We start from the raw sequence: 14,733 nt of genomic DNA on the forward strand, positions 1-14,733 counted from the left end.
AAATCTTGAACCAAAACTTTGGTTCTGCATTCATTTCAGGTGAAAAAAATACTATAGTAATTTATAGTAAATAATTTTTTTTTTAACCATACATGAATTAATTTGTTGTGGTAATTCTATAGTTGCTAAAGTAATATAAACAAATTACTTTACCCAATACTGTACTAAATTTTCTACAAATATAGGGTATATTATACTATATACACTACAGTTTACTGTAGTAAAACTAAAGTATACTACAGTATTTATTAGTTTATCAGTTCATTATAGTTAATACTACAGTATGCTGTAGCATTCATTAACAAAGTGTTTTAAATACTATAATATATACAGTATACTACCATTTACTGTAGTATATGGTTCAAAAACACTATAGTATTTACTATAGTTTTTTTCACCTATATAATTTCCTTATATTATTCTATATAACACCTATATAATATAGAACACCTATATAATTTCCTTATATTATTTTTATAAAAACTCCACTGCAAAATATTTTAGTCGTCACTGGATCATCTGGAGCAAAAGTCATAGTCAAAATGTTTGAGATAGCCAATCAGGGCTTACCTAATCTATGGAGGCGGGGTTTTACCGTTCAGAGAAGCTGAGCGGGAATTAGGGTGGCCGTCGCGCTTATTAACGCTTCAAGGATGCCAGGTAAGATCTAAGCAACTATAAAATAATAAACGACCGAGATTAATATTATACTAATACAAACTACTTATCGAATTTATTCATTATTCATCACACAATGTAATTGTGTAATCACGCATTCAGCGTGAGATTCGCGCAATTGACGTAACGTTTCTCACACCATATTCTCATGAAAAAAAAAAAAAAAAGACAAGACAGAGCAGGTTACTTTCGATTTTAAACAAAGTCTCAAACTTTAAATTATGTAAGTTTTATTACGAAATTCAAACAAATACCGTTTTGGCACTCTTAATTTGGCGTGACGGTTAACGGTAGCGCCTGAGTTCAAGGAGAGGTAACGCACGTGATCGTCTCTTCATCTTTACTACTAGTTACAGTACAAAATAAACACGAATTAAAGGTGCTAAAGAGGATGTTTTGTTTTATACATTTTTGCAATATTACTTGAAACGGTCTTTACTAACTGATAAAAGACTATTTATTAGGTGCACTAATAATATTAATATACATAATCTGTGCACGAGGTAAGGCCTTGAAAACATCAACCAATCGTTTGCGCGATCATTGCACAAAAAAGCCACTATATTACACTTGTACTGTAATACCATTAGGCTAAATTTTATAACGTTATTATAAAATGGCTTCATATGTAATTGTATACAAATCAGTTATTAAAGGGTTAGTTCACCCAAAAATGAAAATTCTGTCATTTATTACTCACTCTTCGTTCACCTTCGTTCATCTTCGGAATGCAATACAAATGAAGATATTTTTGCTGAAATCCGAAGGCTCAGTGAGGCCTCTATTAAGAGCTAAGCCATTCAAACTCTCAAGATCCATAAAGGTACTAAAAACATATTTAAATCAGTTCATGTGAGTACAGTGGTTCAATATTAATATTATAAAGCGACGAGAATATTTTTGGTGCGCCAAAAAAAAAAAAAAAAAAAAACTACTTATATAGTGATGGCCGATTTCAAAACACTGCTTCATGAAGCTTCGGAGCGTTATGAATCAGCTGTATCAAACAGATGCCAATGTACTTTTAGTACCTTTATGGATCTTGATAGAGGAAATGTCATTGCTGGCTATGCAGGCCTCACTGAGCCATCGGATTTCAACTAAAAGATCTTAATTTGTGTTCCGAAGATTAACGAAGGTCTTAGGGGTGTGGAACAGCATGAGGGTGAGTAATAAATGACAGAATTTTCATTTTTGCTTGAACTAACCCTTTAATTAATCTTCAATAATGTACCAACTGACAGGGTTCCCTGTGTAGTTTACAACATTAGTTTTTTTCCTTGAGAAAAATTAACATACTATATCCATGTATACAAATTTATAGATATTGAATCAAAATTCACCAAAATTGAATCGCAAGCTCATGAATCAAATCTTGAAATTTGTCAATACCACTCATCAAAAGTTTGCAGCACTGTTTGTATATTGAAGTTCCATTCCATTAAATCAAAAATTACAATTTCTTTAACCATTGGAAAGGCATCAAAGATTTTTTTTCTGCACTACATTCCAAGTCTTCTGAGACTATATAGCAGACATTCACTCATATTTATGCAGTTTTACTGTAAAACGCTGGTTAGGACTGATTTATTACATTAAACAAGGGGCAATGAATAGATTCTCATTTTGCAGAATACAAAATAAAGAGAAAAAATGATTAAAAACAGTTAGGCAGAGTATGAGGAATGCTGAAAGTTTAATAAAAGAAAGAAAAACCAAAAACAATAGTAGCAATTAAGGCATAAAATGTGTTAAACTTCACATCTAAATCGCTATGTCAGAACAGCAAGGAATTTCTTATGAATACACCAGCGTTCATTACTACATTAAAAGAAGCAATACCTCAATCTAACCTTTTTTCTTTTCTTTTTTTTAGAAAAAACTTAAACATACTGAACAAAGGAGATAAACACAAGAAAATGCAAACACAGGGACATCATGGACATATTAACAGATGTTCCAGCATCAATGGTTCATTTCTTCGTCCCGTTACTCTGTGCTTTGGCTTTCTCCTTTTCCAAATATTTCTGATAAGAAGAAAACAACATTTGTTTCAAAAAACATATATTGAACAACAACAAAAATGTCAACATGGTAATGCTAAAAGTTGTAAGTGAAGCCATAATATATAATACATAAATACATCCTGTTGTGAAAACATGATGAAGGACAGACGAGGGAAAAATCTCACCTTAAGTTTATCGTAGTGTGCTTGGCTACTGCAGTGAATTTTCTTTGCAGTTTCCTCATTAGAGTAAAACAGGAAGCAGACTCTGCAGTAGTACCCCATCTTCACAAACTCCACACCTGAAACAGGTTAAACGAGATTCATTAATGAGACTTCTTTCAAGCAATCATGAATACATTGCACAAGTTATGAAATAATGAAATATTTCCTTAGTCGGGGTGCATCGCTTTTATAAAACATTTTAGAATTTTTTAGCAAGCCAAACTTAACATCTGTTCAATACAAACTTTCTTTAGTATGTTGTGAAATTAATATCTCCGTCATGTCAAATTTATTTCTTAGCAAAAATCAAAGCCATCTTACCCACTGGGACATTAGGATCATATGGCTCTAGAGTAGAATGGCTAGTTTCAAGCTTTGTTTCAGACGATGCTGCTGTAATGTTTTTTTCCTCAGTCTTCACACTCTTCTCTGACACAACAGTGGGAGAATCAACAGTTTCTTCATCTTCAGGCTCCTGGTTAAAGGAAAGCAGTGGATAAATCAAGTATATCCAGTTAGCAGTGAGACATAGTTCTAAAACACTCCAACTAGTAGACTACTTAGAAGAATATCAAATTTATTTGTTTGTTTGTTTGTTTCTCCACATTCCTCTCGCTGTGGCTCACAGAGCTTCCGCTTATAGTGCAAACATGTCGCAAATTACAATTCTCATAAACACCTAGAAGAGCGGAGTGAAAGTTTTCTTATTCACTGTTTGCTATGTTACATATATTAAGGAGGGAGCAAAATCAAGTGAGCGAATTCAGACGCTGGTGTATGTATTACTTTGTGCCAGAGATCTCTGAAGTTTGAACTTTTCATTCACTTATATCTGGACATCTTTCTTTTCTACTGATGATAAAGAAGAATCAGTAGTTGGAAAATTCTGATAGATGATATTTGAGTAGCAGTATTGTTTTAAAACAACACCATATTGCTAACAACACCAACATAAGTATGCTACCCCCATCCAATTCATGATATGAACAAGAATAACTGGGTCACTCACAGCTTCCTTCTCTATATTCTGGAGCTCTGATGTGTCTTTGCTTTGTTCCTCCTCTTGCTCTTGCTTTTCCTCAGGAACGGTTTCTGCTGAAACATTTTGGCTTTCCTTCTCTTCCTGACTCTCCATCTCCTCAGTTTTATCAGCAACAGGCTCATCCACTTTGATCTTCTTGACAGAAGGTTCTTCTTCTTTTTTGTCCTTACTTTTGCCAGAGGAGCTCCTCTGGGCCTCATCCTCTCCGGAGCGTTCTCTCTTGAGTGGCCGTTTATCCTCGGGTTCTGGGGTTGGAGGTCTTTGTCTGTGAGATTATAATATTGTCAAACAGATGCCATGTAACATTCTTTGGAAAGCCATTTTTTATTTTCCCCATTAATAAATAAATAATCTGAATGTCCAACTCACCCACGTTTGAGCTGCTTATATTTCCTGCTTATGTAGACAACCAGTCGTTTGCCTTCAAATTTAGGTCGATTTTCCTTGTAGGCCTCTGCCATTTTCTCAGCATCTTCCCCTCTTTCCATCTCAATGAAACACTGAGCAAACATACAAATATAATTTAGTTTGTCCTTGTAAATCCCAACAGAAACAGTCCCATTTTATATTTACCTCATTGCGCAATGGATTCAGAAAATATCTTCTGATTTTTCCAAATGGTTCTGCGATTTTCAGAAGTGAAGCATCTGAGCCTTTGAAGGGTGGAACATTACCAACGTAGATAACTCTGCCACTCTGTAGATGTTGCACAAATATAGGCATTAGATTCTGCTTCTTTTAGACTCACACTTTATTCATGGCAAGTTAAAAAGCCCAAGTCTTACCTGGATGGTTGCATATGTGTGTGAATGAAAAACCTTAACAGGTTTTCCACACACAGATGGTAAGACATTTCCACTGTAGAAACTAACCATTGCTCTTGCCTCTTGTTCATTGGAGAACTCCAGAAAGGCCTAACACAAAGCACAACCACAAACATCTCTGAGAATTCGATTTACAACTGACATATATGGACCACTGGACAAATGGCAATAAATTAATAAATGAAGCTTGTAAATTGATAATAAACATTTATAGATACATTAATAAGTGGTCTATCATCAGAAATCTGTGTGGATATCTACAGTAAAGCTGCTGTATATCCGAGAGCTGTTACCTCAGGCCTCACGTCCAAGACCAGGTGCCGCACCACTTTACCAAATGGCTTGGCAAGATTAAGGACTTCATCTAGATAACCGTAGCCACGTTTAAACCCAACAACATTCACAACTCTCAATCCCTACAATTCCAAAACACACATTAATATTTAATACAATCAATAAAATCAATGCACAGCGACAGACATTAGTTGTAAACTATTTTAATGCATTCTAAAGTGCCCAAGAAATAAGTGACTTACTCCACCATCACTGGAGCTTCCTGAAACATACAAGATGAAGAAAGGCATTATTAAACCGACTGACTTTTGGGAGGAAAAGCCAAAAGCCAATGACTTTGTAGTTTATCAACAACAATATGATTTTAACCTTTATTATTTAACACTGTCAACTCAATCCAAAGAAGGATCACTGCTAAAACCATTGAGATTGCTCAAGGGTTTTACCTGATGTGCTTTTAGCTTTGGACTTTGAGTCTTGCCTCTCGCCATCCTCCTCCTCTGCTAGCTCATCAAGAGTAACAAACTCATCCATGTTCTCAGGAAAGTCATTTTCATTTTGACTGTCCTAGAAGCATATACAGATAGTTATTGGTTAACTAAGACAGTGAAAAATTATAAATGAATTGTGTCATTTTACTGTAAATACTATTAATTCCTATATAATTTATGGTGAAAACCAGTAAAAGGACATTCCCAGAGGCCCCTACATGACATGGTAAGGTAAAGGCAGATTTTTGTATATTGGTACATTAATATTATATCACATAATGTAATATACGTTTAGAACTTGTAAAATATACAGGCACCAATATGCCATCCTGTAAAACCAGAAACATTGTCAGTTTTTACATTAAATTTTTGGCAACCGCAGTGGACAGTTTTTTTTTTACCATAAATTTAACGTGATTTTTTTACGATGCACTTTTTGGAACTTGACAGCTTCTGGTCACTGTATGCTTTCATTGTGTGGAAAAGATCCACATGCACATTCTTTAAAATATCTTCTGTTATCATGAGGGTAAGTAAATGATCATTTACATTTTTCAGTGAACTATCAGTTTTAAGAAAGGATTGCGCAGTGGCCTTTCAGATGATGTGCAAAAGCTCTTGCCTGCTCTTCATCGTCCTCTTCAGCACCCTCATCTTCAGGTTGGTCATCATTCTGTTCCTCGAGGTCTTTAGGAAGCTCATCTGTGTTCTCCTGCTCAGCCTCAGATGTTGCAGGTTCCTCCGGCTGAGTCTCTTCCTGTTTTTCACCAGAGTCTTTTTGGTTCTCTGTGGTCTCATCGCTGGAGCCATCTCTGGCTTGCTGTGCTTCAGGATCCTCCTCTTCCTCTATGTTGGAATCATCAATATCTGGTGCTTGTTCACTGGTTTGCTCTGGATCACAGGATAGGTCAACATCATCTGGAGATGGATCTTCATCAAAACCTTCTTCATCTCCATCACGTGCTTCCATAACAGCTTCATCCCCTGACCCGTCGCCCATGGCCTCTGCTTCCTCAGGCTTTGGTTCCTCTTCTTTCTCATCAGAGCTCTCTTTGGCTTTGGAAGTAGATGACCTTTGATTCTTTGATGAAGGTTTATCACCAGTTCTGCTGGTGGAGCCGCTGCTACTGCTGCGCTTACGGGTAGGTTCTTCCCTTCCTTGGTCGCCCTTTCCAGGTGGGACCCTGGAACATCAACATGTATAGCACATTTGGTTTTGTTTTCTTTCTAAAGATATCATTAGTTTCTCTGGATAGAAAGGACAACTTACGTTAGAGTCTTATACTTTGTGCAGATGTTCAGACGAATGGATCTTCCATTGATAGTCAATGGATTGACAGTGTAGTACTTCACCAACATCTCTGCATCCTCAGCATTGCCCATTTGAACAAATGCCTGTTTTTTTTGTTTTTTTAAAAAGGTTGAGGGTCAAATATACACAATATATAGTTTTTTGGATCAAAATTATGATTCTTTTTTATATTAAAAAAAAAAAAAAAAAAAAAAAAGGGTACAATTTATTACTATTGAGATAGCTGTTAAAATTACTGAGATAACTTAGCTGTATTACCCAGCTTTATCTATGAAACATAACATTTTAAAATGTATCTTCTGGAAAAATGCTGCATTTATAACTTACTTCATCATTTAGAAAGAGATGTTTCTCAACAGTGCCAAATCTACGAGCTATTGTGAGAAGCTCCATTTTCTTGTCACTGCCTCGTGGTAAATTGGAGAAAAACACCACCTGGCTGACTCCTCTCTTCAGAGGCCTAATGTCTCTGCCCGGCCTTCCACTTTTCTGTAGAGATAAAGCAAATAAGCTTAATTGAGCCGATTTAACTTATGTATACCCTTTTTTCCCCTCATCTTACCTCAATTTGCATCAGTTCTTTTGACAAATAAATGTGTATCTCTTTCCCATGCAAAATGGCCGGTTTACGCTGGTAATAATTAGCCATGGCCAAAGCCTCATCATGAGTCTGCAGTTCCAGGAAAGCCTTTGAGAGAGAGAATATATACCAATTATGAACATTCATATTCCAAATTGAGGAAAAATTATACCGTCATGACTTTTTGTCTTGAATGACTGATCATATAGGTACAGGCACTACCTTGTTCTTCAGTATTAGATGCTCACAGATGGTGCCAAAGGGTTTTGCCAAGGCAAACAGGCTGTTTGTTGACATTGGTTTTCTTTCGTATTTTGCCACAACCACCCTACTTCTTATCTAAAATAAAAACAATTCATGAGTGCAAGCACCAAGATATATCCATCCACTCAAACTAAAGATATTATTTTAATTGCAGGTATCATTTCAATGCAACAGAACTGATGGAACAATTTTAACAAAAACAGATCACTTTTAGTGCATTATTACCTTGGGTGCTGCTGAATATGACGTCATTTTACTTGTCATTCCCATACTTGAATCAGACCCTAAAAAAAGTTGTTTAAAAATTGTGACATTTAAATTAAGCAGCTTCACCGTAAGAAACTGGAAAAATCGGTGTTAATGTTAACCAGACTACATCCTCTCACAGATGTATTACCCCAGTTAGAGCTCATCCCTGTTCTCTGTAGACCACCACCAATTGGAGCTGCTCCCAGCAATCCATCTGAACGACTCTTTGTGTCCAGGGAAAGGGATGTCGACCTGAAAGGAATTCGTTTTTAATATGCATTTCTATACAGATGCTTGTAAAAAGCAGTATTTAAAAAAAAAAAAAAAAAAACCCAGTAACATACATGCGATTAGAGGGCATTTGAGGATCCCAGTCCGGGTACCTGTAAACAACAGGAAGGAGTTTTTAGTTTTTGAACGGCAGAGATCTAAAGTGTTGAACACTTGAATGACAAATTCAAAGACGGCAACTGCACAAATTAGCAACTATGTCTAGAGATCCTATATAGTAAATTTTTAATGCACTAGGATAATTATCTGAGGTTATATATCAAATTAGTCATGTTCTTCATTTTTGCTTTTCAACTGTAACTTCAGGTTAGAAATAGAATAAAGACTACATTTAACACCTAAAAAGGTTCATCGTAAGCTGCGTTTCCACCGCAGGAACTAAGAACTTTGGGGTGGTACTCCTTGTGTTTCGACCGCAGGAACCAGGGTCTAAATGAAGTTCTGGGTAAAAAAAAATTCCCCCTAGAAAGTCCATGGTCACTAGGTAGTACTTTTCCAAAGTTCCGGAACTTTCGGGGGGTGGGATTTGGGCGTTGAACATGCTGATTGGTTGAGTTCATGCAGCATTTTATTTCAACCGTTGTTTTTTAAAGTCTGTTGTGGTGCATGCAGTAAGAGTTGTTTGCTATTCAAATCAACAATGGAGTTTAAAAAATACAACCGATGGACTGACGATGAGGTTCAGGTTTTATTAAGCTTATATGCGGAGGACGAAATCCAGCGGGAACTGGAAAGTCACGTGCAGTCCTATGTCACTAGACTATCTTCATGGTACTTTAGACTGGGGGGGGGGTAATTTCTGGGTAATTTCGGTGGAAATAAAAAAAATAAAAAAAAACCTTTTTCACATTTCCGGGGTTCTTAGGAGCAGAAGTTTTCATAGTTGTGTAAGCTTCTATAGTGGTGAATGGGAGATGACTTTTCGCAGAATTGCATGATATAAACTTGCAATTTTGAGAAAAAATTGTGAGAAAGATTCGCAATTATCTTTTCTTTTTTTTTTTTATTATTTCCGTGGCGGAAACAAGCTTCCATAGTTTGTCTACTTACATTTGCAGAAGGAGTTTGCGGTTTTCAGAGTGACGAATCCCAGTTGTGTGTTGAGTCCATTCCTTTACAAACACAAGGGAGAGTTAAGAAGTATCCTTAATATATAAAAAAAACATGGCTGTGAAATCTAAATCAATTCAAAGCCTTGACATACTGGATCAAAGCTAACTCGACAAGCTACCCTTTCCTGGCTACGAATGCAATCTTCAAATGAGTACTGTAATGAATCTGAAATGAGTTTTAGATACTAACTGTCCTAACTGGAACCAAACATAAAGAACAAGTCAGAAATACAGCTAACAACAGTGAATACTACAGACATCCAATGAGATTTAGGGCCATTTTTCTTACACAAGTTTGATACTGAGCAAAACTAAGGTATTGATTTAAATGCAACAAATGATGTTTAAAGATGGTCTACTGAACAAGTAGGACTCAAGAAAGGAAGTGTGTGTGCAGGAGGCAAGCTGCTTGAATTACTCACCATGACAGAGTGAACATCAAAATCACAAAGAGAGCACACATGGGGAAACATGAGGGGCATGACTCCCAAGAAATCCTGCACTTTTCTCTGAGACGGAGTGCCCATTCTTCTCTGCATGAACCGGTCGTCAGATGCTGATGATGCTGACATGCCGAGGCTGCGGTAGGAGTCACGGGAAAGCTCAGAATATTGGCGGTCTCTGTCGCTACCGCTCCTGTAATCTAACATGTCGTACCCTCGACCAGATGTTTCTTGCATGGAAGTATAACCGAAGTCACCTTGCGAGCGGCTTTGAGCCTGCCCGCTGGATCGGTCCAACCGTCCGCCCTGCATGTCACCCCAATCATCTCGGCCGCCTCTGTATGAAGTCTCTGAAGAAAGATTCGGCAGATCACCAGCAATGCGGCGGCCGGATTCCATCTTGCGGTTCTTAAGTTGCATTATAAGATGGGGCAAGGTCTCCACGCTGATGTTCTCCTCTGGAACCTGTGCCAGTGCATCCAGATCAGTCGGCGACAGACCTAGGCTGGCAAACAGTTTCATGGTATTGCTAATGTGGCTGCCCGCTCGGCGGTGCAGCTGAGAGTCGTGGTCTTTTCCCTCCCCTCCACCCAGGCCAGACATGCCACTATGTGATTGGGAAGATGAGCCGTAGGGGTCCGAGTGAGTGTCGCCCATACTAAAATTCAAAGTCTCAGCGGCAGCCAAAAGCCCACGGCCTACAGCAAAACCTTTCTGAGCATCATCACCGGTCAGTTTCTGGGACATGGCTTTGAAATGACAGCGCTTTGGACGAGTGGAAAAGGAGAAGAACAAATCGAATCAAAAAGTCCCCAGAAAAACAATCCGTCAATTTAAGCCTGGATCGAGAAAAGAAGCTCCTCCAGAATGAAACAGGTCTGCAGAAACACAATGGAGCAATGATTTCTAACATGCTCACGAAATGGTTAGCAATGGCATAAGAAAGCAAGACAGTGAGCTCCACAAATCCATACAATGCAAGTAACAGAAGTAAACATTATTTACAATGACAAAGGTACAAACGGACAGATTGGTACACTGACCAAATTGACCATAAAATGAAGATTTACAAGTACCATGAAGAGCAATAAGTATATTTTAATGGGAAAGTTCAACTGAGCTTTGAAGGGAAAAAAAGAGTCTGAATCAAATTTAGATCCTTAAATGGAAAAGACGGGAAAGGATTGCAGTTTCTTGGTCAGGAGAGAACCAAAGAGATAGTGTTCATGCGTTTAAGTTGTACTGTATGACAGAAAACTACAAAACTGAAATCAATGAACAAAAAAATTAACCGAAATAAAGTAATCAACTTTAGTGCTTAACTGCAAAAATAATTTGGCATCAAGACATCTTGACAACAGACAAGCCAATAGTCGGGCTCAAGTGAAGGGTGCAAAGAGAGCATAGGGTTATCTGAACAAGATTTGTATCTTCATCCAAAGAAAAGTGAAATTTTAAACACATTAACTGACTTGAAATTGTGGTGGTCATAATGGAAAAGACTATATAAAAATGGTAGAAAATAGAAAAATATAGACAATGTTGTCACTCTTGACAAGCTACTTATTTTTTAACTGTTTTATTCAGAAGAAAAATGATGCAAAAGTTTGTCATCGCTGTTTTTGGATAACGTTGTTTTCGGAAAGCTGAAATGACATTCTGAGAAAAGTGTATAAAACAGGCTACCATGCAGCCCGTGCAGATATACCAAAATATACCAATTAGTTATCAAATAATGAAAATGTAAAAAAAACAAAAACTGAATCACAGAGAAAGCATACGTTTGGATGGACAGTATGTATGAATGAACAAGTTTCACATGGACAGGAAATTTACTAAGAACAGCATTTAAACCGAACTCAGAATTCACTAGTCCAAAATGCAAAGTTTAATAGAAATGTTTTTTTTTTTTTTTTTTTTACATCATAATTATAAAAAAGCAATACAGTTCCAGCCATATATCACTGCATAGCACCCACTGGAGATTGTTAATTTTGTTGCATAATGTTTTTATCTTCGAGTTGAAGAACATCGCATAAACACAGTTAACAAAGACTTTAAAAAAAAATATCCCTCAAGGAAAAGTGCTTCTGGAAACAAGGCCGCTGAAAAACTCCAAATGTGAAAAGTGGAAAGAGTCCATTGTGCAAGTGGGTCTGCATGTAGTCTCAGTCATCATGCCCAGGGATTGTTGGCTAAACTGATGTATCAGGCACACAAAAAGGGAAACACTTTGGGAGTTTTAAAGTGGCGTTCGTTAATGGTCTGCATGGAAACAAAGCCATTGTGACGCCAAACTCCCTCAAGGAAGAAGAAAGCCTTTGCGTACACAACTGTGACAATGAGTGCTTATCTGGATCAACTAAATGCTGGATTTTCAAAAGTACGAATTTCACGGCATAGACTCTTTAAAAGACATCCAAGAATTTTGGAGGCGCTTAGTTGGAAAGAAGAGAGTTTTTTAACTTGTTTGACGATGGGATATGGGAAGAGTATTATTTTCCAAGCCCGATTTGAAATTCTCAGAACAAAGTCAATAAATTTGCACAACGTTCTTGAATGAATCATTTATTAGATGCACGCTGGTCTGTTACTGTATGAACATCAACTTTACATTTTCACACCCCTAAACATGACGCTGAACAAAACGAACTGGGATTGGTTGCTTACATGTACATTGGCCAAAGAAAGCTGCTATGGAGCAAGGTTTGGCTATGTGAGAGTAACTTATGGTTAAAGCATTCTGAGCAGTAACGAAATACAAATTGATGACAAGACCAGAAAGAACGGTGGAAGAGTACAAACACTATGATGCAAGGCATTAAAGTTACTACAGCAGATAAGATTTGAATGTTTTATGGCATAACTTGCAGAATGACAAGACTGTATCAAGAAGACTGATTTAGTTTGAAATTATATGCATAAAATAATATGCATTAGTAAAGAAAACAGTGCAAGTCAGTGCTAACAACTTGAACATATTATATTATGAATATATATTACTAAGCAGAAATGTGCATTTAAAACTATAAGAAAGGTGCAGACATGGCAATGGCACTACTATCCAGTTTCAGTGCAGAAGAAGGAAATGCAGAAAATATTTTGGACAGGAACCTTCCAGATGCTTAAGAAATATCCCAAACCACATAAACACGACGTTTTTTACAGCTTTAAATAATGTCCGTTGAATCCGAGGTTAACTGATGCTGTGATAACATTCATCACACTTAAGGACAATCGACTTAATTTAATAGCAGATTGGTGTGTAATACTTTATTTAGGCGAATATTTATGAAACAGACGTTTAATTCCAATAAAAAAAGCCGCATTAAACACAACACATGGACGAAGTGTGATGCTAAAACAAGGCAAAGAAACAATTGTGCACAACAAGGCCTAAAGGGCAACAGTTATCTAATATTTACAAATCTGCAGCTCGGGTTTATTATAGTCTGTACTTAAAACACAAGTGATATAACATGTTTTATTTTATTTTAATGAGTTGTTACTTACATTTTTCCTTCTTGTTGTTCCCAAGCTTCGGGTTTAAGTTTTTTTTTTTTACGTCGCACGAAGTGAAACGTGACCTACCGCTCGGGCAACAGCGCGCAGCGTGAAGCAGGAAATGATCACCAAACAGCATTTCACTTCCGATGTGAATTTCAAAATAAAAGCCCTAATAATAATAATAATATAGGTGTTTATCAGTACAATTTGTTTTCAGGTGAGAATAATTTGCACCAGAGGTGACCAAACAAGAGCTGCATGCAATATTTATTTCAGTTGGCCTCATCTGTACTGCGTAAGTGCCCAGCCTGTCCAGCTTGTAAAGTTTTTGCGGTCCTCTGATGTATTTATTTAAACAGTATTCAAAACAATGAAGAAAATGCAGTATTCTTAACACATACACCTATATACATATACACATATACACCATATTGCCAAACGTTTTGGAATGCCTGCCTTTACGTGCACATGAACTTTAATGTCATCCCATTCTTAATCAGTTTAATATGGAGTTGGCCCACCTTTGCAGCTATAACAGCCTCAACTCTTCTGGGAAGGCTTTCCACAAGGTTTAGGAGTGCGTTTATGGGAATTTTTGACCATTGTTCTAGAAGTGCATTTGTGAAGGCAGGCAGTGATGTTGGTGAGAAGGCCTGGCTCGCAGTCACCGCTCTAATTCATCCCAAAGGTGTTCTGTCGGGTTGAGGTCAGAACTCTGTTCCTCCACACCAAACTCGCTCATCCATATCTGTATGGACCTTGCTTTGTGCACTGGTGCGCAGTCATGTTGGAACAGGAAGGGGACTTCCCCAAACTGTTCTCACAAAGTTGGGAGCATGAAATTGTCCAAAATGTCTTGGTATTAGGGCTGCACGATTAATTGCACGAGATTGTCATGCGTGTCTCGTCAGTAAAGCCGGTTCTGTGATTAGCGGTAAATGTCCATCACCTGCTTTCAAATGGAGCGGCACTTAATATACAGAGCCGTAGTTCGCGGACAAGCTACGCAATATCGTGTTCATAATCGCAGATGAATCGCTTTCGATTACGAACGCGATATTGCGTAGCTTGTCCGCGAACTACGGCTCTGTATATTAAGTGCCACTCCATTTGAAAGCAGGTGATGGACATTTACCGCTAATCACAGAACCGGCTTTACTGACGAGACACGCATGACAAAAGCATGCGATTAATCGTGCAGCCCTACTTGGTATGCTGAAGCATTAAGAGTTCCTTTCACTGGAACTAAGGGGCCAAGTCCAACCCCTGAAAAACAACCCCGCACCACCAAACTTTACACTTGGCACAATGCAGTCAGGCAAGTACCGTTCTCCTGACAACCGGCAAACCCAGACTCGTCCATCGGATTGCCAGACAGAGAAGCGTGATTGGTCACTCCAGAGAACACGTCTCCAC

General features: G+C 37.6%; 1 protein-coding gene across 1 annotated transcript; it reads right to left on the bottom strand.

Annotated features, from left to right (window-relative positions):
• Positions 1-2,355: 2,355 nt before the first annotated feature.
• On the bottom strand, positions 2,356-13,473 carry LOC125259459 (matrin-3-like). Its single transcript, XM_048177095.1, has 21 exons — positions 13,324-13,473; positions 9,790-10,688; positions 9,306-9,367; positions 8,309-8,347; positions 8,113-8,216; positions 7,941-7,999; positions 7,674-7,790; positions 7,434-7,559; positions 7,199-7,360; positions 6,830-6,954; positions 6,182-6,743; positions 5,515-5,635; positions 5,311-5,330; positions 5,068-5,190; positions 4,736-4,864; positions 4,524-4,646; positions 4,320-4,450; positions 3,918-4,215; positions 3,230-3,383; positions 2,870-2,985; positions 2,356-2,705 (listed from the first exon to the last, which is right to left on the bottom strand). The coding sequence occupies exons 2-21, from the start codon at positions 10,555-10,557 to the stop codon at positions 2,652-2,654; spliced, it is 3,393 nt and encodes a 1,130-aa protein (XP_048033052.1). The 5' UTR covers positions 10,558-10,688; positions 13,324-13,473; the 3' UTR covers positions 2,356-2,651.
• Between the last annotated feature and the right edge of the window lie 1,260 nt (positions 13,474-14,733).

Source organism: Megalobrama amblycephala, linkage group LG23 (genome assembly GCF_018812025.1).
Source record: "Megalobrama amblycephala isolate DHTTF-2021 linkage group LG23, ASM1881202v1, whole genome shotgun sequence".
Classification (NCBI taxonomy): Eukaryota; Metazoa; Chordata; class Actinopteri; order Cypriniformes; family Xenocyprididae; genus Megalobrama; species Megalobrama amblycephala.

Coding starts and splice junctions, on each gene's coding strand:
- LOC125259459 (XM_048177095.1), bottom strand. CDS start 10,557: ATGTCCCAGAAACTGACCGGTGATGATGCTCAGAAAGGTTTTGCTGTA. Junction 8,217..8,308: donor CAAATGCCCTCTAATCGCAT/GTATGTTACTGG, acceptor AATTCCTTTCAG/GTCGACATCCCTTTCCCTGG. Junction 6,744..6,829: donor ACAAAGTATAAGACTCTAAC/GTAAGTTGTCCT, acceptor TTGATGTTCCAG/GGTCCCACCTGGAAAGGGCG.